Source organism: Pinus tabuliformis, chromosome 4_1, assembly GCF_031772625.1.
Source record: "Pinus tabuliformis cultivar Carrire ecotype Pingquan chromosome 4_1, CPIR1, whole genome shotgun sequence".
In the NCBI taxonomy this organism is placed as follows: domain Eukaryota; kingdom Viridiplantae; phylum Streptophyta; class Pinopsida; order Pinales; family Pinaceae; genus Pinus; species Pinus tabuliformis.
In genome coordinates, this window is record NC_142303.1 from 722,121,074 (window position 1) to 722,148,583 (window position 27,510).

Genomic DNA, 27,510 nt, shown 5'->3' on the forward strand with positions numbered 1-27,510 from the left:
TATCAAAGGCAGAGAAATATTGTCTTGAGAAATTATCAAATGGAGCTTACTGGAGAAATTCTATATAGATTCAAAACTGCTAATGTAATTTACTAAAACATAGAACTTGAATCTACTCTACTCATTTGTGGAAATAAATTCATGACCGAGAAAGGAAATCATAAACATGTGACATGAATCAATACATAAGAACGAAGAATTATCTAGGGAAAAGAAATTTCTCAAAATCCCTTCCTATATGTATTACATTAATAAGAAAATAAAGACGAAACACAATGCTTGGTCAAGCTTGAGAAACCTTTGCACTAGTATAGTCTATCTCACTGCTTCACAGAATGACTTCGATTTGTTATCAAATATGGCTCACTCAGTCGGTTTTCTAGAGTAATATAATGAAATATAATGATAAAAATATAAACCATTGCCTTAATCAAAACTAAAGGAAAATCCAAGCCCCCAACCATATGATCGATCCTACCCTCATATATAAATATTTATCATTTTTTGCAGTTTACTATTGCATATGGTAAAAAAGTATTAAGGAAAACATATTTTTTGAATGATACCTATTGGAGAATGATAATATTTGAGTCGACTATATGAAATTTCAAATAACATGATTATTTGTGTTCCTAATTACCAGGGTGTATTTTCTTGTGAGTAGATTGGTGGTTACTCCTCTTTGAGTTCACTTGTTAACTTATTTGTTGTAAAAAAATTATTACAATGGGTAAAATATTGTGAGAACTTTGTGAGAAGTCAGAAACTAAGAAACTTCACAATGAGGTCCATAAATTTCCGTATGTTGTTTCTATATTTCAAGCAGAGTACAAAACACTTCAACATTGGTTTGAATCTTCTATTATTGAGAAAATAATGAAGCTTGATATTCTCGAGTCAGTCATGGGAACTTATTTCTAGAATAACGTAGATGAATTCCATACTAAGGCCAACCTTGTTGATGATTTAGACGAGGGATTTGAGTCTCTATTTGATCCAAAAAATGTTATATTGAAGAAGGAAATTTGTAGGCTATAGGAGAAAAATTCCCAATATATTACAGAGGTTTCCTATTTGATATCCTTCCCCTCTTTATGAAAATACCAATAGATTGTTTGACGAATATTAGACTTTGAAAAAATTGTCATGATGCATTCTTGTTGTAGTTGAAAAGAAGAACAAGAATATTCAAGGTTTGCAGGAGTGTAAGTAGAACCTTGAGTTAGAATTCAATTGTCCACATAATTTTGAGAAGGAAGTTATTGTTGTTGAGTTGCTAGGATCACTAGCCTTGTTGCTTGTATAAAGCCTAATATTGATGATTGTGTATCATCATATGATTTTGTGTAACGCATATTTGAAAATATACTACTAGTTTTGGGTTTTGACTACTAAGAAAAATGGGATATACCATATGAAGACTTCGGACAAATACATAGGGCATTATTGTTTCTATTTATAACAGAGGAAGACTTGAGACAAATACACAGGGAATTATTGTTTCCATTTCCCTTGAAGTGCAAACATCATGAGAAAGTTTTGGATATGTTGTTGCTTCTGACTAACTTCCTACATTTGATCCTATTAGATGGAGGAAGGAGTCATTTTTTTAGGTGGAGTTCAGATTGAGTTGCTAGAAGATCAACCCATTGCTAATTTTGTTGTGCAAACTAATGAGATGGGTATAAATGATTTTGTAGATGACAAAGTTGCAGATGTATAGGGTTGCACACCTACTAATGCATTCGACTAGAAATAGGAGCCATATCAACATGCTTATATGAAAGAGAGATGTTTACATAGGAATTACAAACTTGTAACTATGCATTATTTCATTACAGAGATGATGTGAAAAGATGAACTATCGACTAGTACCAACTATCAATATTGTTTAGGGTTAGATTGATGGCTTGTCATGGAATCATTTCAATAGGTGTTTGCAAACTTCATATCATCATGTATCGTCAATTATGCTTTCATAAAATGGTCCTCTTGTTCATTGTTGATTTCTACACCTACATTAGTTATGTTTAAAGGGAGGAAATTTGATGATGATAAAGTATGTTGTTACCGCTTTGTTGTCTAGTCATCTAATCGACTTGACCTTGTTATTTTGGTACTTTGTTTTAAATACTTTCATACCACTTCATTTCTTTTGTTTGATTAGTGTGATCGCAACGATGTTCAAACATATTCATAATTGTTTTTGTACCATGTTTTAGCTAAGTTTTCCATACAAGTCTAATCACTCATTTTGTGGTTGATGGTGTTGCTTTTATTTGAAGCCTTTGTCCTAGTTCTCTACCAATGCCTATTTTCTTTGAAGCATTTATGAGAAAGTTGTCATTGTTTTCATTTCTTGTGCCTCTGCAACATCTTCCAAGTCAGAGATCAACAAAGCTCATGGAGGTTTCTTGGCTATCATATTCATGTTTTTGGTACTTCCTAATTGGAGCAGTGTTTTATTCTTGCCATTCTATGGATTTTTGTTGGATCTACACTTTCATCTTCATGTTTTTAGCATTAACATCTTTCTCTCTTTTCAGGAGGAATTTTTTTTCCAATGGGTTTTCCTCCTTTTCTCTGCTTATGAGAGTTTATACTTGGGTACCTTACGAGGCCTTATTGCTGTTTGGAAAACGTTTCTCGAGGACAGAATCAAAGTTGAATAGGTCAACAATAGTGTTTTTGGGCCCATTATTTTTTCGTTTCCCATTGTTTTTTGCCCATGGATTGCATGTAATGGAGCCTTTAAAGGTTTAGGAGGATATTTATTGTAATGGGCCAAGGCATGTGAGCATTGAAGGATCACTTGGTTGACTTGGATGAGGATTTGACAAAGGATCTAATGGAATTCCTTTAGCTAGGTTTTTTCCTGGAGTTGGGGTTTTCCTAGGGTACACTATGTACATATTGTGTTTATGATTGTTTTTATTGTAATGTATATTCTCTCCATAAATATGTCTCTCTTTCGTAATTTTAACATTCGGTATTAGAGTCAAAGGTGGACACATCTAATCAAAGTGTTGGCTTTAGTAAGAAACCTTTGTTTCTGAGAGTTTATCTGGCTTGGTGGATGTCATAGATCAAGAGCTCATCCATAGGAGGATTTTCTACATGTGCGACTGATGTATAGAGGATAGTTAGACAACCCTTATGTGAAAGGGTCTATGTAGAGGATAGAGTGGAAAGTTATCATTGTAGAAGAAGCCTATCTAATTGAATTAGAAGAGAAGAATACCTCCACCCACATGGCCATTGCAAGAAAAAAGAATGAAAATGACCTGAAATTTCTTTTTGAGAAAATGGACATTGAGGGTCTTTGAAAATTCATCATGAAGCATAGAAAATACATTATAGAACTTTGGGCCAAGCTACCACCAGTGATGAATAACACCATTGATCCCACCCAGTTGGTTTTATAGGTCCTCAATGGTTTTTTACAACAAGAGTTCTGAAAAAATTGAGAAGGATGACTTGGGGCTGAAGGACTAGAGAGATGAGTTCATCAAATTTTTTATTGAGCAGTAGGCTAATTTTTTGAAAATGAAACAAGATCAAGCTTGTCGATTTCATTGATGGAGACTATGAGGTACATTAGTTCCCTAGAAACCAAATTCGTCGTAGTCATGGCTACTAACAAGGATCAAAGTGAACAAATATGGTAGGGTGAATGGGTTTGTGAGGGTGATGAACTAGTGTGCTTGTATGGCTGCAGAAGGGAATATGCAAGAATACCTGTAGATCTATTGGAGGATTATGGAAGCCATGAGTAGCTTGTTTAATGGTGGAATTACACTTGGGATGTCTTTTCAAGGTATAATAAAATAATCTAGGGACATGATGCCATTGTACATATTGGATCTATTGACAGAGTGGGAAAATGTGAGAGTTGTGATAGCCTTGAGGACTAAGAAGGGAAGCCAAAATTGTAATCTCTTGTGGTTTGATTTGTGGTGAGTAGTAGTTGTGAGTTTTTATTTGTAAAGGAAGAACAATAATTGAAGGAATGGATTGCACACATGTATCTAGGGGTTATTTCCTTTCTAGAAGGGGAAACAACCTCAAATGCATTCAATTTAGTCGGGAAATGTTCAATAAATGGCAGAGCTTGTAGAAACTTGTGTGGATCGTCTGTAATTTAATGTCCAAGCTTGTGGACCAATGATTTGAGGTCATGTTGATATAGATGCAAGGGTATGACAGTGCATATTGGAGATGATGAAACAAGCATTGAGAAATAAATGTCATTTTGGAGATTAAGAACTTGTGGCATATATATAAAGGAGTTGTGTGTAGCAATAATTAGTGGCACGTTGCTACAAATTGAAGTCAAAGTGAGGCAAGGTTAGAGAATGGAAGTCAGATAGAAGCAGCATATTAGAAAAAAAGGTTATTATATGGAGTTGAAATTTTATTACACGTAAATGGGAATTCTACTATAAGTCCTAGTAAGGCAAGCATACCCATGGGAAATTACAGGTAAAGTCTATTGTTAGAGCTAGGTGGTAGGGGGCATGTCAGTTCAACAAATATGAAATTTAAGGGGTAAGGGCTAGAGTGACGAAGGTTGACTTACTTGTATCATTTGGTTGGGTTTAGTCAAGGGAAACCCCAATTCAAGTTTTAAGGGGAGATTGTTTGGTAAACGTTTCTTTGGGAAATAGTCAAAGTTGATGGGGTCAACAATAGTGATTTTCGGCCCATGGTTTTTCAGTTTCCCATGGTTTTTTGCTCGTATATTGCATGTAATGGAGTGTTTAAAAGGCTAGGAGGAACTCTATTGTAATGGGTCACGGGATGTGAGGAGTGAAGGCTTACCTAAAGAGCTTCGTGAGGGATTTGGTCAAGGATCTAATGGAATTTTGTTAGCTGGGTTTTCCCTTAGAGATGGGGTTTTCCCATGGTAAAACCTATGTACATATTATGTTTATGATTGCTTTTGGTGTAATGTTTATTCTTTCTATAAATATATATCTCTACGATAAGTTTAACATTTGGTATTAGAGCCAAAGGTGGGCACATCTGAGCCAAGTGTTAGCTTTAGGGGGATAACTTTGTTTTCAAGAGTTTATTTGGATAAGTAGATGTCATAGATAAAGAGATCATACATAGGAGGAGTGTGTTCATGTGTGACCAATTCATAGAGGACAATTAGAAAACCATTGTGTGAAGTCGTTTATGTAGAGGATAGAGTGGAAAGCTATCATTGTAGAATAAACGAAGATTTGGAAAAATTTTGAGGTCTAAAATGGGTCTCCTAAAGAAAATTATAAAATAATAGTGGAAATAATAAAATAATATTAGATTACATCGTCAAGTGTTGGAGGGAAAAAAGAAAAAAAACTACTTTTTCAACTTATCTCATGATTTTACTCAAATTGCAAGCAGGAGCCATTGTTGGATGCATAATTTATTTTTTCATACGAGTACCCATGCATACTTTCAATGGACCCTACTACAAAAAAAAGTGAAATACATGAAAAAATTTGATTGCAATCAAATTTTTCCATGAATTTCACATTTTTCATGTAATAGGGTCCATCAATGGTATGCAACATGGTTACTCCTTGGATGAAAAATTAAATGTCACATCCAAGGAGTTCTCACGCTCTTAATTTGAGTAAACTCATAGGGATATAAGTTGAAAATATGAGTTGAAAGTAGTTTTTTTTTCTTAATCTTTTTATCTTTTTACTCCAAAAATGGTGAATCATCCCCCATGGTTGAAATCACATTATTGAATCATATTGGTTCTTATAAAGTTTATTTTTGTTTTACATTTTTGTTTTGAGGCTGATTTTTTACTTCAAAATTTCTTCAATGAAACCTATCTCATTGACTTAGAAGAGAAAAATACCTACGCCCACATGGCCATTGAAAGAAATGTTGGCATTATGATTCAGGTTTGGCGCTATGGCACAGGTGTTGTACTTGATGGCAACTCACTCAAGTGGCAGATCTCTGTTCAGGCTCTCAAAATCATAGAAAATGAGATACCCGTAGGTGATCCTAAGAGAAGCTGCAGACCCGCAGGTACGCCGACCAAGAAGTGCGGACATATTCGCAGGTGCTCCATTCAGAAGGTGCGGACCCCAGTTCACTCACTCTAATGCAGAGAAGCGCACACACGTGGGGTTTCTTATGTTTGGCCCTTGGTATTTAGCCCGTCGATCATGATCCTATGGTTTTGGTCCGTGGTATAGGATCTAAAGTATTGAACCCCAGTTTGGATCCCTTGTATTGGTTTTCGATGGTTTTGTCCCATGGTGTGAATAAGGGCTTCCCTATAAAAAGGAAAGGAGATCACTTGGCTAGACACTTGTGAAAATTGAATATCTTAAGATCTAAAATTTTGGGTGATTGGTTTTAAAAGCTAGATCTAAATCAAGGTGAATTTTAAGGCAAATCTATTGATAGGTCGTGATCTCTCAGGCGCATGATCAGATCTATGGATCTGACTGTTTGTGGCACATTGGAGGATTGTTAAATTGGCTCTATTCAGAGGTCCATAGGCGATCCACAACGCAGGTACGGGGGTCCATAGTGCAGCAGAAGGCACAGGTGCGGGGATGTGCAGCGCAGCAGAAGGCGCAGGTGCGAGGTACACAGCGCAAAAGAAGGCACAGTGTGGAGGTACACAGGGGAACAGAAGGACCAGGTGCGAAGGTACGCTGTCAGGCAGACAGTGCAGGTGCAGATCTGAGCAGAGGTACACAGGGCAACAGAAGGAGTAGGTGCGGAGGTACGCAGAGCAGAAGAAGGACCAAGTGCGGATCTGTGCAGTTTAGACACATAAGAGCTGCGGATATTCGCAGGCTTCTATTGGTGAAGTTGCAGACCTTTCTTGAAAAATTTGTTGGCTATCTTTTATCTATTGCTGAAGAGTTCTGGGTTTAGATTACTGGTATTTTTGATGTGGTTACTGCATTCTGAGAAGTTATTGGTTGATTCATTGGTTGATTGAAAAAGTTAATTGGGTGATTCACATGTACTTGATGATTATTTGATGTTCATGGATCCAGTTTTAAAATTTATGAAAAGTGGTCGTTGGAAGAAAAGAAGTAGGGTGTTGTAGCTCCCTTCCAGGAGAGACTGGAAAATGGGAGAGGGTTGTAGCTCTCTGCAAGTTACAGCTTGCGTGCTGGTAAAGGACTGCATCAGTACAAAATCATTGTAAAAGAAGTTTCTAATTGAAAGAAGATAGAGACATATTGCAGCAGGTGGTTTTCACCCAGATTGGGTTTCCACCTTATATCTGGTGTTCTTTGGTGTGATTATCTATTTTTCCTGTTCTTGCTCATTATTATATGGTACTGGCATACAAAATAATGATCAATATCTGAAGAATAACTTAAAGTATAAATATGGAACATATAATGAAAAGAATTTGATAATACTGATTCACCCCCCCTCTCAGTATTATTTCCAACAATTGGTATCAGAGCAGGTCCTTCTGAAGAAGATTGATTGCTTGGAGGAAGATCCATCATCATGAGCAACTACGAGAGAGAAGCATCTATCAGGCCACCGATTTTTGATGGGACAAACTTTGTATATTGGAAGGTAAGAGTTACTGCCTATCTTGAATCACTTGGTACAGAAGTCTGGGATATCATAAATACAGGGTACACTTTTCCTTCAGCAACTCCTACAGATCTGGCTGAGAAGAAGAAGTATGAAACAAATGCAAAATCAGTCAATACTCTCTTAGGGTGCCTATCTCAATTAGAATTTTTTAAGGTAATGCAGTATAAATCCACAAAAGAAATATGGGACAAGATTGTTCTGAGCTATGAAGGAGATGAACAGGTAAAACGAGCAAAACTTCAAACCCTCAGGATTCAGTATGAAAATCTCAGAATGCACAGTGATGAAAGTGTGGCTAACTATTTCCCTCGTGTAGATGAGATTGTTAATTGTATGAAAATTTTGGGTGAAGAAATAAAAGAGGTTGTTGTGGTTGAAAAGGTTCTAAGGTCTTTGTCCCCTAGGTTTGAATCTAAAGTTTCTGCAATAGAAGAAAAGGAGAATCTACGAAACCTTACCATGTCACAGCTACACGGGATTCTAACTGCTTATGAAATGAGGAAGGGAGGACCATCAGACAGGAGAGAAGCAACTTTCAAGGCTTCAGGCAAAGGAGACTACTATGAGTTAGGACATGCGTCAGAAGAGGAGGAAGAATCAAATTTTGTCAAAAACGTTCAACGGGGTACTGGAAGATTCAGAGGTAAGTTACCTTTCAAATGTTTTGCTTGTGGGAGAGTTGGTCACTATGCTGCCAAATGTCCTCATAAGGATAAAACTGACAAAGGGAAGGAACCTGTTAGATGGAACAAGAAACAGAATGTAACTAAGAAAAGTTACTATACTGATGAAGATAGTGATGGTCTTTCAAATAGTGATGAAGATGAACGAGGTAATAACTATAAACTTTTAATGGCTTTTGAAGATGATGATTACATGGATGCTATAGATGTGGATGGCTTTTATGAAGAGATTTCTAGACTCAAAACATGTTTATAAGAAAAGAATGTGATCATTGATACTCTACAATTCCAACTTGATGAAAAAGAAAAATTTCTTGAGAAGTTAGAATGTGAAATTGTTGGCCTTAGAAAAGAAATTGAGAAAACAAAGGCTCTTAATCTTAAATTTGTTAAAGGATCTGAAACTCTGGATGAGATTATCAATGTAAAACATTCTCCACTAATCAAGACAGGTCTGGGGTATAATGGAGAAGCATCTCAAGCATCCACCTCAAAGAGTTATCTCAATGCAGCAAGGAGGGATGAGCAAAAGCCCAATGGAGCTCACCAGGTAAAATAGGGACGAATTACATCAAGAATAAACAAGGACTACCAGGTAAATCAGGGGCAATCCACCTTAAGGATGAACAAAAGCTACAACCAGCCACAGGTTAAATCTTCTCAATTTGCCTCAAGAATGGATGACAATAGAAACTACAATCATTTGGTAGGTAGATTTGATAATCGCAAAATTTTCTTCAATGGCCAATGTTTCTCTTCCCATAACTTTGGCCACAAAGCAGCTCAATGTGTTGCCTATAAAACAATCATGACTAGAGAAGCTCAAAAACAAAGAAGTATGACTGGGATCATGAAACGGACCTATAACAACTTTTCGGCCCTTGAAAATGAAATTGAATGTTCTATTTGTAATAACTTTGGTCATGAAGATTCTGAATGCAGGAGCAGGTTTTGGCAAACAAAGGAACAAGCCTCAAGTACCCGAACATGGAGAATAAAGGAACCACAACCAGAAAGATGTGGGATAGCCTTTTATGCAGAAGGATAGGAAAATCAATGGTACATCGACAACGGATGTTCGAAACGTATGACAGGTGATAAAGAAAAACTTGAATCATATAGTGTTTTAGAAAAGGGAAAGAAAGTTTCTTTTGGAAATGATACCCCTGCAGTCATAAAAGGAAGAGACACTGCTCAATTGAAAGAAAAGGTCAAAGTTGGAAATGTTTTATATGTTGATGGCTTGAAGCATAATCTTCTGAGTGTCATTCAGATGTCCGATCAAGGAACCGAGGTAATATTTCAATCAAATGGATGTAGTGTTCGTGATCTTGATACAGGAAAAAGAGTGAACAAAGGCAGAAGAACTCCAAATATCTTATACATATTTGAAGAAGGACAACAACAACGCTATTTGAGCAAGGATGATGAACACTGGTTATGGCACTGGAGGTTGAGGCATCTAAGCTTTTCACAAATAAGGAAAGCATGCAAGTACCAGGCAGTTCGTGGTCTTCCAGATATCAAAATTCCAAACAACACCATATGAAAATCATGTCAGTTTGGTAAGCAAACCAGAACTAACTTCCCTGAGAAGGAAGGATCAGACAGCAGGCCTCTTGAACTAGTCCATATAGATGTATGTGGTCCATTTAGGACTTATGAAACACAAGGACGAAGCATTCGAAAAATTCAAATCTTTCAAAGCCTTGGCTGAAAATGAATCAGATCACAAAATTAAGTGCCTCAGGTCTGACAGAGGTGGGGAGTTTACCTCAAATGAATTTTTCGATTTCTATGAAGAACATGGAATAAGAAGGGAATTCTCTACAGCTAGGACTCCTCAGCAAAATGGAGTGGTGGAAAGGATGAATAGAACGGTTCAAACAATGGCTCGTGCTATGCTTGATGAGTCTGGAACTCCCGCAACCTTCTGGGGTGAAGCTGCATTTGTCGCGGTTGTTATTCTCAACAAAACAAATGTCCGAGTGAACAACACTCAAACTCCTCATGAGCTCTGCTATGGTGAGACTCCTTCGGTAAAGCATTTCAAAATTTTTGGAAGCAAATGCTATATTAAGAATAATGATGAACAGCTTGGCAAACTTGAACCTAGAGCAGATGAAGGCATTCTCCTTGGTTATTCTCCTCACAGCAAAGCATATAAGTGTTACAATAAAAAAGTTGGAAGAATTGTTGACAGCATTGACGTGGTGGTTGATGAAAAAGGAAACATTCCTAGGCAAGTAAATCATGAAAATATCGAAGAGGATGAAGACTACCCTCCAAATTAGACTGAAGATGAAGTAGAACCTCAAGAGGCACCAGAGGAACAGACAAGGATAAAAGAGAAGACTCCATCCAGGTATGTTCAAAAGAATCATCCAGAATCTCAAATCTTGGGGCAAAAGGAGGCAGGCGTACAAACAAGAAGAACAATTGAAGAAGCTTCAAGCTATTTGGCATTACTCTCCTCCACTGAACCACAAAATGTAAGAGAGGCATGCAAAGATGAATGGGTCAAGGCAATGGATGAAGAACTTGAGCAGATCGAAAAGAAAAATACTTGGGAGTTGGTTCCTAGACCAAAAGATAAGAATGGCATAGGGACAAAATGGGTCTTCAAAAATAAGTTGAATGAAAATGGGGAAGTCATTAGAAACAAGGCCAGACTTGTTTGTAAAGGGTATGCTCAATAAGAAGGAATAGACTTTGAAGAAACTTTTGCTCCTGTTGCAAGACTTCAGGCCATCTGAATGTTCCTTGCTCTCTCAAGCTTTTAGAAGTTCAAAGTATTTCAAATGGACATGAAATCATCCTTTCTGAATGGAGACTTAGAAGAAGTATACATTGAGCAGCCACATGGTTTCATTCTTGGGAATGATCCAAATCTTGTATGCAGACTGAAAAAGGCTGTCTATGGTCTTAAACGGGCTCCAAGGGCTTGGTACTACTGTTTGGACAAATACCTTCATCAACAAGGCTTTTCAAAAGGATCAACAGATAGAAATCTTTATATAAAAATTGAAAATGACAAATTGCTAATACTTGTTGTGTATGTAGATGATATTATCTTTGGCAGCAATGAAGAAGCCATGAGTCAAAGATTTGCCTTGGTGATGCAGATAGAATTCGAAATGTCTTTGCTTGGAGAACTGACATACTTTCTTGGTTTGCAAATCCAACAAAATGAAGACGGTATCTTTTTGTCGCAAACCAAGTATCTCAAGCAGATTTTGAAGAAATATGGCATGGAAGATGCAAAACCAGTATGTACCCCCATGGTTACAGGATGCAGCCTCAGTGCAAATGATGAATCAGTAGTAGTGCATCAGCCAAACTATAGATCTATGATTGGAAGTCTACTTTATTTGACATGTACCCGACCAGACATTATGCATGCAGTGGGAATAGTTGGAAGATTTTAGGAAAACCCAAAGGAAACTCATCTTCAGGCAGTGAAGAGAATTTTCAAGTACCTTCAGGGAACTCAAAACTATGGCTTATGGTATCCTAGAAATACAGATCTCACTCTTCATGCTTATACAGATGCAGATTGGGCTGGAAGCGTGGATGACAGAAAGAGCACAAGTGGTGGTGCATTCTTTATGGGTTCGAGATTAGTATCTTGGTTCAGCAAGAAACAAAGTTCAATTGCTTTATCTACAGCTGAAGCGGAATATGTGGCTGCTGCATCTTGCTACACTCAACTCCTTTGGATGATGCAGACCATGCAGGATTTTCAAATCACTTGTAAACCACCTATCTCCATCTTATGTGATAATACAAGTGCTATCAGCATTTCAAAGAACCCAGTCATGCATTCAAAGTCCAAGCATATACCTATCAAATATCATTTTCTTCGGGAACAAGTGCTTGAACAAAAGGTCAAGTTGGAGTATGTTCCTTCTAAGGAACAGGTTGCTGATATACTCACCAAACCATTGCCCAGGGAGACCTTTGAATACCTCAGGCAAAAGCTGGGGGTAGTTGATGCATCATCTTGTTGTTGAATCTCATCTGTTCCAGAGATTGTTGGTTATACGCGAGTTTCATATGGGTTATACGCGTACATTTGCTGGGTTATGGATTGGTCGAAGATCGAATGGCACAGGTTCGGGGGGAGCATATATTCTTCTAATAATGCATTGTTGGCATTATGATAGAAGATGTTGGAGGAGAAAGTACAGAAGGAGAACATGGATGCTGATCTAAATATTGCTGCTAATATGTCTCTATCTCTTTTTGTCAAGGTCACGTATGGCATATGGTAGTTTATGGTTCTTCTTGAAGAATTTTTCTTTTGCAGATCTGGTCTATAGTAAGGGGGAGCTCATTCAGAAATTTCAGCAGGCACTTAGGGGGAGTATGGACAGCAAAGGAAGAGAATATCTTGGTCCGCACTTTGCCCTTGATGTCAAAGGGGGAGAATGTCTTTGAGGATCTTGGGGTGCCATCAAGTCCAAAGGGGGAGATTGTTGGCATTATGACTCAATTTTGGTGCTATGGCACAGGTGTTGTACTTGATGGCAACTCACTCAAGTGGTAGATCTCTGTTCAGGCTCTCAAAATCATAGAAAATGAGATACCTGCAGGTGATCCTAAGAGAAGTTGCGGACCTGCAGGTACACCGACTAAGAAGTGCGGACATATCCGCAGGTGCTCCATTCAGAAGGTGTGGACCCCAGTTCACTCACTCCAATGCAGAGAAGCATGCACACGTGGGGTTTCTTATGTTTGGCCCTTGGTATATAGCCCGTCGATCATGATCCTATGGTTTTGGTCCATGGTATAGGATCTAAAGTATTGAACCCCGGTTTGGATCCCTTGTATTGGTTTTCGATGGTTTTGTCCCATGGTGTGAATAAGGGCTTCCCTATAAAAAGGAAAGGATATCACTTGGCTAGACACTTGTGAAAATTGAATATCTTAAGATCTGAAATTTTGGGTGATCGGTTTTAAAAGCTAGATCTAAATCAAGGTGAATTTTAAGGCGAATCTATTGATAGGTCGTGATCTCTCGGGCGCATGATCAGATCTGTGGATCTGACTGTCTGTGGCACATTGGAGGACTGTTAAATTGGCTCTATTCAGAGGTCCACAGGCGATCCACATCGCAGGTGCGGGGGTCCGCAGTGCAGCAGAAGGCGCAGGTGCGAGGATCTGCAGCGTAGAAGAAGGCGCAGGTGTGAGGTACGCAGCGCAGAAGAAGGTACAATGCGGAGGTATGCAGGGGAACAGAAGGAGCAGGTGCGGAGGTACGTTGTCAAGCAAACAGTGCAGGTGCGGATCTGAGCAGAGGTACGCAGGGCAGCAGAAGGAGTAGGTGCAGAGGTACACAGAGCAGAAGAAGGACCAGGTGCGGATCTGTACAGTTTAGACACAGAAGAGCTGCGGATATTTGCAGGCTTCTATTGGTGAAGTTGCAGACCTTTCTTGAAACATTTGTTGGCTGTCTTTTATCTATTGCTGAAGAGTTCTGGGTTTAGATTACTGGTATTGCTGATTTGGTTACTGCATTCTGAGAAGTTATTGGTTGATTCATTGGTTGATTGAAAAAGTTGATTGGGTGATTCACATGTACTTGATGATTATTTGATGTTCATGGATCCAGTTTGAAAATTTATGAAAAGTGGCCCTTGGAAGAAAAGAAGTAGGGGGTTGTAGCTCCCTTCCAGGAGAGACTGGAAAACGAGAGAGGGTTGTAGCTCTCTGTAGGTTGCAGCCTGTGTGCTGGTAAAGGACTGCACTAGTACAAAATCATTGTAAAAGAAGTTTCTAATTGAAAGAAGATAGAGACATATTGCAGCAGGTGGTTTTCACCCACATTGGGTTTCCACTTTATATCTGGTGTTCTTTGGTGTGATTATCTGTTTTTCTTGTTCTTGCTCATTATTATATGGTACTGACATACAAACTAATGATCAATATCTAAAGAATAACTTAAAGTATAAATCTGGAAGATATATTGAAAAGAATTTGATAATACTGATTCACCCCCCCTCTCAGTATTATTTCCAACAAGAAAAAGGAGTGAAAATGTCTTGAAACTCCTTTGCCAAAAAATGGGCATTGAGGGTCTTTGAAAATTCATCATGGAGCATAGAAAATGAGTTATAGCACTTAGGGTTGGGCTACCGTTAGCACTGAATAATGTTATTAATCCCACCCAACTAGTTTTATGGGTCCTCAATGGTTTTTTACAACAAGAGTTCCCGGATTATGGCAAAAGAGGACTTGGTGCAGACAAATTAGAGAGATGAGTACATCAAATCCATTGTTAAGTAGCAGGCCAAGTTTTTGAAAATGAAACAAGATCAAGATTTTTGATCTCATTGATGAACATTGTGAGTTGGATTAGTTCCCCAAAACCCAAATTCATAATATTCATGGTCGGTAACAGGGATCAAATTGAAAAAGTATGGTAGGGTGATTAGGGTTGTGAAAGTGTCGAACTAGTGTGCTCATATGGTTGTAGAAGTTAATATGTTACTACAAGGTTACCGGCAGATTGAGTCAACGATTCTGGAAGCCATGAGTAGCTTATTCAATGCAGAAATTACGCCCAAGTTAATGTTACAAGGTATGGTAAGGTTGTCTAGGGACTTGACACCATTGTACATAGTAGATATATTGATGAGGTGGTTGAATGCAAGATTTATGACCACCTCATTTACTAAGAAGGGAAGCCAAAGTTATAATCTCCTATGGTTCGATGTGTGGTGAGCAGTAGTTGTGAGTTTGACATCATAGAAGAAGAAGAATAATCCAAGGAATGGATTTCACACATGGATCAAGGGATTCCTTCTCTACTAGAAGGTGAAACAACCTCAAATGCATCCGCTTTAGTTGAGAAATGTTCAATAAATGGCAGATCTTGTGAAAAATCATGAGAATCATCTTTAATTTAATGTTCAAGTTTTTTTATCTATGGTTTGAGGTAGTGGTGATATAGTTGTAAGGGCATGATAGTACATGTTGGATATGATGAGACAAACACTAAGAAAAAAATGCCAGTTTGTAGATCAAGAACATGTGGCATGTGTAGAGAGGAGTCATACACAAAAATAATTAGTGCGACGTCACTACAAATTGAAGTCAAAGTGTGGAAATGTGAGAGAATGAAAACTTGATAGCAAGAACACACATACACACACACACGCACACACACACACACACACACACACACACATATATATATATATAGAGAGAGAGAGATTGTAAAGTTTATTGCATGTAAATAGGCATATTGCTATGAGACCTAGTAAGGCATACGTACCCTTGGGAAGTTATTAGTAAAGTTTGGTGTTAGACCTAGGTGATAGGGGGCATGTTGGGTTAACAAATACACTGAGGTCTGAAATTTGAGGGGTGAAAAGGCTAGAATGAGCGAGGTTGACTCATTTATTTGACTTGCTCGGAATTGGTCAAGGGAAACCCCAAGTTAAGGTTTAAGGGGGGATTGTTTGTTAGAAACTAGGAATATACTAATGGGGCGGGGGGGGTGTTGAATTAGTATTTTAATAATTTTTTACCTTGTGGGTATTTTCATGATGTAGGCCTTACATTGCCCTTGCCGAAGATGGGAAGAGACAACAGTGTAAAAACTAACAGGTTCAAATTGACAACCACAACAACAACCCATTCAAGGTTGTTACAATACAGCAATTTGAAGCACAGGCATTGCAACAACTATGATCTACATCACCCTTGTCTTTTTCATTGGTGGGATTCAAACGCTCGTTCGTTTTCTACATGACGAATGGTAACAATGTCAACTAAGAGAGAATTCGTAGATCTAATGACTCCACATTGTGAGTCGAGGAGAGAATGGAATATGTATTATGCATGTATCCTTGAATCTCACGTAGGTTTTGTCCCTGGGAATAGCCATATTTATGAGCCCCAGCTACCTGCACAACCTCAACTCTCAAATGCAGTCGCTCTGTACATTTCTTGTCATAAAGACACAATGCCCAGCTTGGCCTCACTTAGAAATGTGGCATACATCTATGATATTGGATCGAATGTTATGGGTTATGATATTGGATCGAATGTTTCTGATTATGATATGACTTTGTCTACCAAGGCCACAAGTTCGACCGGAAAGTTATTTTTTGTTGGAATCAACAAATTTTTTTTTTCAAAAAATCTGATCAAAGGAGTGCTTGAATCATATTTTTATGGTGGAAATTGATTCACCACCATCAAAACCCCTCTTTGTAGCCAAAATCCTGAAGTTTGACCACTGTAACCTAGATTTCCCAAAAAAATTACCAGATTTTTAGCAAAAATCATGCTAGAATTTCAGTTTTTTCGAAGCCAATTTGTGGCCTGTTTAGACTACTCTTTATGGTGTCAAAGCTCTACATTGTAGTGCAGCTTGCTTAGTGCTTTGGAGCCCTAATACCCTCGGCCAAAAATAATCCTAAAATTAACTTTGCAAAGGCCAAAAGTTTTTGCAAAATTTTGTAGGCACTCAACAAAAAAATCACAGCCGATCCTATATGTCACCTAGTTAGATAACAATGTAAGTCTTGAAACAAACTTTGATTGGGCTTATGCACTAGTACGAATATAATTGACTCTCAATACCAAAATCACGATCGACGTACACAACTAAGACCCACGCTGTACAATAATCTCAGTTTTTCAGTTTTCCATCAGTTATATGCCTTTTTAAGCTCATGCATGTTCAGCGTTGTAGTTTCGCGTAAAGAATACCCGTATAAATGAAAAAATCCAATCGTTCGTCCACTGAAAAAGACTAGGAACGTTGAAACCTCTTAACCACAATACAGTCACAGATCTTTGTGACGAGAGAAACGAAAATCTCATGTACTTTGCAATCAATTGCGAATAAAGTATAGCCATTCATCAAGTTCAATATTTCCTGCGATTGCTTGGTAATTCTATTCCCTATCATGTGTGAGAATTTCAACCATAACGACATAAACAGAAAACCATAACCACATACCTTTTGACAATCTTCTGCATATATCTATCATATGATATATTTATTCTCAAACCATACCAACCTGACATGTTTTAAAACAACCTATCATCATATGGTGGATTCGTTCTGAAAGGCCATCCTTAAGTTGATTGCAGATTCCTCTAATATTCGGAAATAGGATGGACATAGGCGCGGTCAATTTTTTGACCGCGCCTATGTCCGTTAGATTCCCAAATATTTGGGGAATCTGCAATCGACTTAAGCTCAGCGGTTCTGAAACCATATCAAAACGGGGAGTTTTAAAACAATTACATAAACATCCGCACCGGTCCAGTAAATCTTACTGTACATACTCTACTCCTTTCTATTTCAACTATATAACCGTGAGATTTAAACTTATAACATTTAAAAATAAAAATAAAACAATGAAAAACACATATTACCACTAAGCCAATGGCCTTCAATCCATGAATTCAACGGTGATAAAAAGAAACACATGCCCATTAAAACAACGCCCTTCAATCCATGAATTCAGCGGTGATAACCTATTGCAAAATTATCACCGTTGAATTCAAGCATCCAATTAGGTTTACGAATGGCTTAGAAAGTTGCACGCGTCTTAGAATATCGACGTCGATGGAAATATAAAGACAAGAACAGAGGAGTCTACAGTGTTCCTTTTCACACTGCGTTTCACGGTTTTATATGTATTGTGTTCTAAGGTAACCTTTTTGTCGCAACAATCACTCAATGTGAAATATCTGAATTGATACTTAGAATGAGTACCCACAAGAATAGTTTGGCAGTGGCCTAGGACCTTGGAAAACTAATGGGCTGGGTTTCTGGTGTTTTGATAAGACGTCTGGTGTGGGAATGTGTATGTCTCTTTGGAATGGTTCTCTGCATTTTCCTTTGCAGGAGAACACGTGAGTTGTATGAATCTATTCACCGGAAACAATTCGACCAAATGGACCAGTCACAAAAAAATATAAGATATATTTTTCATAAATTGTTGAAATATGATAATAACGTCAAGCATTCAAAATCCTATGATAACACACGTCTTGAAAATACATCTATTCATTAATCCTAGATAATATTTATATTTAAGAGAAATTGAAATATTAATTTATGGTTATCTACATAATTGATCTAGTCAATGATATAAACCACAACATCATCTAGATTTTAATCACATAGAAAAAAAGAGAAATGATACATACGTTATATTCAAAATTGCACATAGAAGGATTACAAAAGCATCAATATCATTCAATGTAGCACGTACATTCAAACCATTTTAGCAATAAGTTTCTTCGCATAAAAAATTTGACCCCCTCATATGAGAAACAAGGTCATTATATATAGAATTTAGATAAATGTCACAAAACTTGTCTTCATAATTGATAGGTTAAAAAAGTAAAATAAAACTAGCATTTGCACCAGATGTTTCAAAGAAAACGCCGTAAGGCAATAGGAAAGGAACTAGTACCTTGAAGTGTCTTGTAAAATCGATGCAATCTCTACACATCATTATAATGTTTCAAAATTATATATTTACAATGTCCAAGATCATTCAATCAACTTTTATTACCATGACAAAGAACAATATAAAGCCCTGGAAAATAGGCTAATGATCACCCTATGAGGACACAAACGAGAATGTTGAAGGTACTTTCCTTGGAAACAACTTTTGAAAGGTGCTAGATAATATCTACAATAAACATATGATAGATATTGTATAAAAATAAATATTGGAAACAAGTTACAATTCTAATCAAAATCAATGTATCTATCCATGTTTTTTTTTATATAACGACTAAAGTCACGATAAGTCAAGTTGACTGTTAGGCATGGATCTCTTGATCTTGCACAAAAGTTTGTATAAAATACCATAGATGTTGTAAGCCATTGTTGAGGGAGGGGACAGATGGCAAGAGGCACAAAAAATCTGATGGCTTCTTCAATGTCCCAAGCATTCTTGTAGGAAGTTGCATTGTGATGATCTCCATTATCCAATGATGTCCATGTGCTTCGACTACAAGAAAGTTAGAAGTGACCATCTTGACTATTGTGATAGCAGTAAGAATCCTCCAAATAAATATCCCACCAAAACTAATTACAAGGTCATCCCATCATAAAGAAATATATACATAATAACATATATTAAACAAGAGGGCATGGGTTCCAGCATCACACCATACATAAATAGGAAGCAAAGTACCAGAGTACATTCAAGCAGCCTGAAAATTTTCACCACATATCTTGGTCCTTTGCCTTCTCTAGAAGGTATGATCTTGAAAGGTCTTATTCATCTCTAATACATAACCAAAATCCACGCACTGGAGTTAGAAATAAGAACATGGTCACAATTCCCCCTCACCACCAACATTGATCTGTTTCCCAATTCCTTCCTCTCCAATGCTCAAATGAGGATGGGGATGTTGCAACCATGACAGTGTCAAAGTTGGGTATGAGGTGCAGATCATCATATGCTTTTCTCTTTTGTGGATCAAACGCAGTGTCATAAACCTGATTTATCTCAGAATAAAGGTCAGTGGTTGTCTCAAGCTGTTGTAGAGGCATGACATCAGGGTGGTATTTCAGTGCCAGTCTTTTGTATGCAACCCTGATATCATTGCAGGAGGCATGACAAGAGACACCCAAAAGAGCATAGTGATCATTTTTCCTCCTGAAAGTAATATCCCTCTTTCCTTTTGTTGCAAAACTGGTGCTGATGGTTCTGCCATTGAAGCTGTGAGAAGCCCTTAATACCACATTGCCAAGACTCAATTGATTACTTGAAAATGGGCTGCTTGTTGTACTTGTTGGGAATATCAATTTCCCAGTAATCAAAGGGGATTTGCCTTTGGGAGATGAGAGTGGGGAATTGATTGTGAGAGACCCAAGTATGGAAATCTTCATGATTAATTTCTGGTTTGGAAAATATGGAGACAAGGCTAATTGTATGTATGTTCTGATATCCAAACTTTTCTACTTCCAGAATGAAAGGATTGGCTACCGTTTTTATGTAAAATCCATAATTCATCATTTTCCTACATCTAAAAGTTTTTCAAACTGAAGCTCATGCACGTGCCTCATATGGGCATCTTTGCATTCATGCACCTATAATTCAATTCCATACCAGAAGAACTGATATAGAAAAGCTCATGGATATACTTGTTTGTATGCATACGACCATTGTTTGCATTCATACGCCTATAGTTCATTCCCAAACTTGAAGAACTGAAAAAGAAAACGTGCAACAACAAGTACTGAAACTTAGAATCAGTGTTGCGAACATCTCGATAACATCCCTATTTTATCTCGAATTATGTATATGAGAAAAGTTTCAAGGTCTTGTGAATAAGGTAAGAAATTGTAATGGACAGAAATGCAAAAGCAATATTTATGGCCAAGCAAGTAAAATATGTGACGCTATGTTTTTTTGGTCTCCCTGGAGAGTTGCTTTTGACATGTTACTATCAGTGCAGAGATTGCTATGACATTCTTGATAAATTTTTAAGGTCTCTTAGCTTGAAGTAGATCGATGTTTGCTAAATAGCTCATTCAATGACATAATAAAAGTGTATATGATTCACTCCAAGTTATCTAGCAATCCTTGATCTATTCTTCAAGCAAAGAGACCTCAAAGAAATACCAAGAATGTCCTAGCAATCTCTGCACTGTTAGTAACTCGACAAAGGAAAAAGTACAAAGGTAGATCTCTGGATAGACCAAAGATGCATAGATTCAATTCTTTTAAATGCTTGTGCAAGAATGTATTGCTCATGGAGTAGATCAATTCACTATCTAGCTTGCCGATTGACATCTCGACATCTCTATGTCTAATTTACAAAACTTCCATTTATTTTAAAAATTGCAAGAATGAAGAGCAGAGTTGTCTAGCAATATCTGCACTGCAGTATCACATCCAAGAAGGAAAAACAAGGGAACTCTCTATACTAAAGAAGCATGGATTCAATTCTTTTGCATGCATGTGGAAGAAAATATTGCTTATTGTGTAGATTAATTCAATTTATCTAGCAAATCAAGATCTCAATCTCAACCTCTCTTTGCCAAATTCAGCAAAGTTGTGCTGCTATACATTTTATTGGTTGTCATCGGTTAAACTCCTCTTCTAAAACACTTATTATTTCAGGGATTCTTTTCCTCCAACAATCAGCACACAAAAATGTGTTGAATTATTATACTCGAGATAATTACAAAGACAAAATGAGGCATCTTGCAAATTTAATTTCATCTCGAGGGCATAGATAATAAACAATATTAAAAATCCTTGAAATATGGAAGCTTTTTTAACTCGCCAAATAGTTTTACTTAAATCTTTAAGTGGTGGCAGCTTTTCCATGATGGAGACCACATGTTTGAATTGAATACACATTGCATGCGTGGAATGCGAACATGTTGCTTCTTCTCATCTTTAGGCATGGACTTAACTAAATCCTTCAATGCATCATTGTCGCCACTTTTACAATGGCCAAATGGAAGAATAAAACTGGTCTGTTTCCACCACAAATCCAAAAATCGCATGCTCCACTCAGAATTACGGAAAAAGAACATCCCTGTGCACATATTCAAGAAGAAAGTTACTAAGCATTTAGCAAAATATCCAGAGGTATCTCACACATGAGACAATGAAGTAACAGGTATTTGAGATAACAATAGTTTCAAAAATCGATTATGCACATGAGCAAAATATCTAGAAGAACCTCTCACATGAGATAAGAATAATGCATACCCGAAAAATCAATTCAAAACACCCATTTATCGATACCAAAATAGTACTTTAGAAAATACTAAATCTAAAACCTTTATAACAAAAAAAAAAAAATCCTTTATAGGTATCTTGTCATGAAACAAGATTTTCCAGTTATTTAACAAGTGAAATGACTTACAACTTCTTTTGGTTGTAAATATAAATAATAAATATCTTATAATAATATAATAAGCTAAAGGCTATGTGGTTCAATAAGCTAAAGGCTACAGAGTGAGTGGCCTCGACATCCACTAAATCTATCAAAAACCAGAAACCACACAAGTTTACTTCTCTTATTTTCAGTTTATAAGATTAATAGTTTCTGTGTATGTTTATCTTTCAAAATTAATCTTTGTTGTTTTAATCCAAAGTATAGTGTGAGAGCAAGTATACTATGTTCTTTATCATCTCTTGATAAGGTCTCTGTGTCCATTTGAGTATCTTTCATTATTCAGAATCATAAATGCTACATTATACATGTTTTGAAATTACTTGCACTTTATTTTGGAAATGTTGATATCAATCTAAAAGAAAAAAAGAATTATTGCTAAGATTTCATTGGTGAATGGCAGCAAATAAGCTTTTGGTAACATCTTGAGACCGGAAGCATGGATAAACCCAACAAGTTATTCCTATGACTACATAAATAAACATTTGGGAGCACGTTCAGACCAGAAATATGGAAAGCCAACTAGTTATTCATATGACTACACATGTTAGGGACGTGAAGCTCGCATTCCTCGGGCAAATGCTAAGCAGAAGGTTTCAGGTTGCTACATATGGATATAGCAAGACATAAAGAAAAACCCTAAGATGACAATATATTTATAAATTGTTTGATAACTAACCAGTTGCAGAGGAACATAGCACCAATTCCTCTAAGAAAAGTTTATATCCATTCAACATCATACCATATAAAAAGGAGGAGGCGGTGGTTGCATTATGCTCAGAAGAACAGAACACTGCAGCAATTCCTCCAAGTAAAATCGCATACCCATTCAACAATAAAAATATAAAGGAGCCTCGAAATGCCAAAAAGAAGGGTTATTATAACCACTAGTTCATCCCGAGTCGTACTATGTAGTTTGATGTTGATATTTCTTTACACCATGAACAAAGATAATTTATGAGAAATTTTGATAACTTCTTTGTGGACTAAATAAATAAAGTAAAATCTCTAGTTTAAGAGATAGTAAGTCAAATTTCTTTCCAAGGAAACCTTTGTGGGATCCTTCCCCGTCAACTTTGAATATCCGTATGAGGATGGCTCAACTGCCACAGTAGTGGCTGACAAACCCGAGGGGATTGGCTGGATTTGAACCTGTAGCTTATAAATTCCCTGTCAACAACATGTCTTATCGGTTGCAAGATGATTCAACCAGTTGAGCTAATGCTCAGGGCTGACATAGTAGATCAAATTTATTGGTGACACCCCAATCTTCATTGGAAATTAATTATGATGCATCTGTGCCATATATCTAGCATTGAAGTCAGCTGAATTTTGCTTATTCATCTCTTTGGTCTGGATTTGACTATGCACAGTTGTGTATGAGCTCACTGATTGGCTTGATCTATCAATTTCAAATGTATTGCAATTTTTCTTTTTTCCAAAGAATACCATGAGAGATTCCCCTATTCCTTGGAATATTTGGATGGAGGGCAGCTGATCTGCTAGCCACAATAGAGGCTGGTAACCCAGAGCGATTTCAGAAAGTGATGGGAAAGAACTGACTATACATTAACTTGAGATGCATCCGGACTTATCAATCTTTAATTAACCAAAATACAAATGCATAAGAAATATAAGAATATAAATGGAAGTTTGAAAACTTACCAAGTCAATGTTTGGATTCGTCACCAGTGAACCCTGCATCCAAACATGTATATTTATTATTATTATTACCAATTTTGAAAGGACCTCATAAGAGCAAGAGATGAACAAAATTAGATGAATGTCAAGGCAATTGTTCATATTATAATATGAACCGTGTACCCGTTCCCAACTGATTTGCACAAGGAGGAGTTCTAGATGATTTTGGAATAATGTTGCTCCCAATCTTCAAAAATAAAATGACCAACCTGAATGCCAAAACATTTATGCTCTGTGTTTCTATTTTGGAAATATTATGCATAATGCTTGGGCCCAAGAATAGGGTTCTAATGGCACAACTTACCAAGTCAATGTTTGGATTCGTCACCAGTGAACCCTGCATCCAAACATCTATATTTATTATTATTATTACCAATTTTGAAAGGACCTCATAAAAGCAAGAGATGAACAAAATTAGATGAATGTCAAGGCAATTGTTCATATTATAATATGAACCGTTTACCCGTTCCCAACTGATTTGCACAAGGAGGGGTTCTAGATGATTTTGGAATAATGTTGCTCCTCATCTTCAAAAATAAATTGACCAACCTGAATGCCAAAACATTTATGCTCTGTGTTTCTATTTTGGAAATATTATGCATAATGCTTGGGCCCAAGAATAGGGTTCTAATGGCACATCTTAATGTCCCAACAATGATCAACCCTCTTACCACAATCCTTATTGTGAAAAAACTCAGGGTTGTGAGTCTGCTAAGCCAGTCAACTCCAGTGATTGGGGTGTAAATTCAAGTTTGACCCCTAAATTGAAGGCATCTAAGGAAGCGAAGACAAGATTTAACATGAATCAAGCTACAGAACCTGAAGATGTTCATGGAGATTCTGTTTCTGTTCTGGATGAGGAACGGAAAATGGCTGAAATGGGCATGCGAAATGGTTTACTTGCTCAAGTAGAATCACAAAGGGATTCAACAAATTCAAGTGAGAATAATCAGACAATGGGTCTGCCTAAAATTTATCATGAAAATCATTCTAAAGCTACATTGTTAGAGGAAGCAACCAATAATAATGAATTCGGCACGCCCACTCGAAATGAGGTGGAAGTTGTACCTTTTGATTGTTCACATCCTGTAGTTCCTGTCAGCATGTGAAAAGGGGATGATACAGGGGTTGGAACTTTGAGAAACTCTCATGCAAAGCCTAATGTTAACTCTGAAAACTGAGCTGTGAACCAATCAAGGAAGTCCCAGTTGGTGAACCACAAATTGGCGGGTCAAGGAAGAGAGTTTTAAGCAGACATGGTGTACATGATTGTGATAGGAATGTGCCTAATGGTGTTCAGCTGTCCCCACCAGATTTCACTGGTTCTACAGGTTTTTAACAAGTGAAATGACTTACAACTTATTTTGGTTGTAAATATAAATAATAAATATATTATAATATAATAAGCTAAAGGCTATGTGGTTCAATAAGCTAAAGGCCACAGAGTGAGTGGCCTCGACATCCACTAAATCTATCAGAAACCAGAAACCATACAAGTTTACTTCTCTTATTTTCAGTTTATAAGATTAATAGTTTCTGTGTATGTTTATCTTTCAAAATTCATCTTTGTTGTTTTAATCCGAAGTATTGTGTGAGAGCATGTATACTATGTTCTTTATCATCTCTTGATAAGGTCTCTGTGTTCATTTGAGTATCTTTCATTATTCAGAATCATAAATGCTACATTATACGTGTTTTGAAATTACTTGCACTTTATTTTGGAAATGTTGATATCAATCTAAAAGAAAAAAAGAATTATTGCTAAGATTTCACTGGTGAATGGCAGCAAATAAGCTTTTGGGAACATCTTGAGACCGGAAGCATGGATAAACCCAACAAGTTATTCCTATGACTACATAAATAAACATTTGGGAGCACGTTCAGACCAGAAATAGGGAAAGCCAACTAGTTATTCATATGACTACACATGTTAGGGACGTGAAGCTCACATTCCTCAGGCAGATGCTAAGCAGAAGGTTTCAGGTTGCTACATATGGATATAGCAAGACATAATGAAAAACCCTAAGATGACAATATATTTATAACTTGTTTGATAACTAACTAGTTGCAGAGGAACATAGCACCAATTCCTCTAAGAAAAGTTTATATCCATTCAACATCATACCATATAAAAAGGAGAAGGCGGTGGTTGCATTATGCTCAGAAGAACAGAACACTGCAGCAATTCCTCCAAGTAAAATCGCATACCCATTCAACAATATAAAATATAAAGGAGCCTCGAAATGCCAAAAAGAAGGGTTATTATAACCACTAGTTCATTCTGAGTCGTACTTTGTAGTTTGATGTTGATATTTCTTTACACCATGAACAAAGATATTGTAGCATATAAATTCCCTGTCAACAACATGTCTTATCGGTTGCAAGATGATTCAACCAGTTGAGCTAATGCTCAGGGCTGACATAGTAGATCAAATTTATTGGTGACACCCCAATCTTCATTGGAAATTAATTACGATGCCTCTGTGCCATATATCTAGCATTGAAGTCAGCTGAATTTTGCTTATTCATCTCTTTGGTCTGGATTTAACTATGCACAGTTGTGTATGAGCTCACTGATTGGCTTGATCTATCAATTTCAAATGTATTGCAATTTTTCTTTTTTCCAAAGAATACCATGAGAGATTCCCCCATTCCTTGGAATATTTGGATGGAGGGCAGCTGATCTGCTAGCCACAATAGAGGCTGGTAACCCAGAGGAACTTGACTGGAATTGAACTTGTGACCCATAAATCTGGTATTTTTAAGCACAGTTGTGCAACTTAAATATCCACTATTTTTTGGGTTTTTCGTGCTAAAATTGGCATATACAATACATATAGTTGCATATTGGGGATTTCAGCAGCATTGATAAAAAATTGGCAAGAGTCCAGAAAACATGTTTTTGGAATTATTCTTGAAAAAATCCACAAGCATTAAAAAATAAAAAATATTGTTTTGGCATTTCCGGATTTACGTTGGATTTCAATGCTCTTGCTTTGAAACCTCCCTTAAGGTTAGGAAAGAGCTCATGATAGATTTGAATTCAACAACAATTCCCTCAATTTATTGCAACCAAATTCATTATTGAAGTACAATAAGGTAACCATGCAGTCAACAATTTATTCACATGAAACCAATTCCACAATACATAGAGAGCTTAGGACTAGTCCTCTCAATGTTTCGTTACAATTCAAAAACACAGTGATTTCTATCACAAATCCTACTGGGCTACTTAATTTGACCTTACCTCTATCTTTGGTACTTTGTACCTCCTACTGCTCCAGACTGCGTGAGATTATCTCAAAGTTGTTGTTGATACCAATCTGGGCTTCCATTGCTTCCAAACGCTCTCCACCATACCTCGCTACCAAGAGGAATTTAGCACACCTTTTTTGTTGTCAGACGATTAGGCCGCTATCGAAAAGGGCCTTTCGAAATAGGTTGCAGCCTACCTCAATACCCTAAAATCTGTCTGCTGCTACAGTTGGACTCCTGAAATCCTTGTTGCCACAAAGGGATGATATGTTGCGGGTGATATGCTGCCCAAATTTATCTTCAAATCCCTGCGTTGTCCCACGTCAATGCCTAGAAAAGTGTTGTTGTCTCAGATGGTGGACATAAGATTCTTTCT

The 27,510-nt window shown here is 37.1% G+C and overlaps 1 protein-coding gene across 1 annotated transcript; it reads right to left on the reverse strand.

Annotated features, from left to right (window-relative positions):
* Positions 1-19,608: 19,608 nt before the first annotated feature.
* Positions 19,609-20,154, reverse strand: LOC149178173 (uncharacterized). Its single transcript, XM_089422011.1, has one exon. It carries the CDS (start codon positions 20,152-20,154, stop codon positions 19,609-19,611), a length of 546 nt encoding a protein of 181 aa, XP_089278137.1.
* Positions 20,155-27,510: the final 7,356 nt, after the last annotated feature.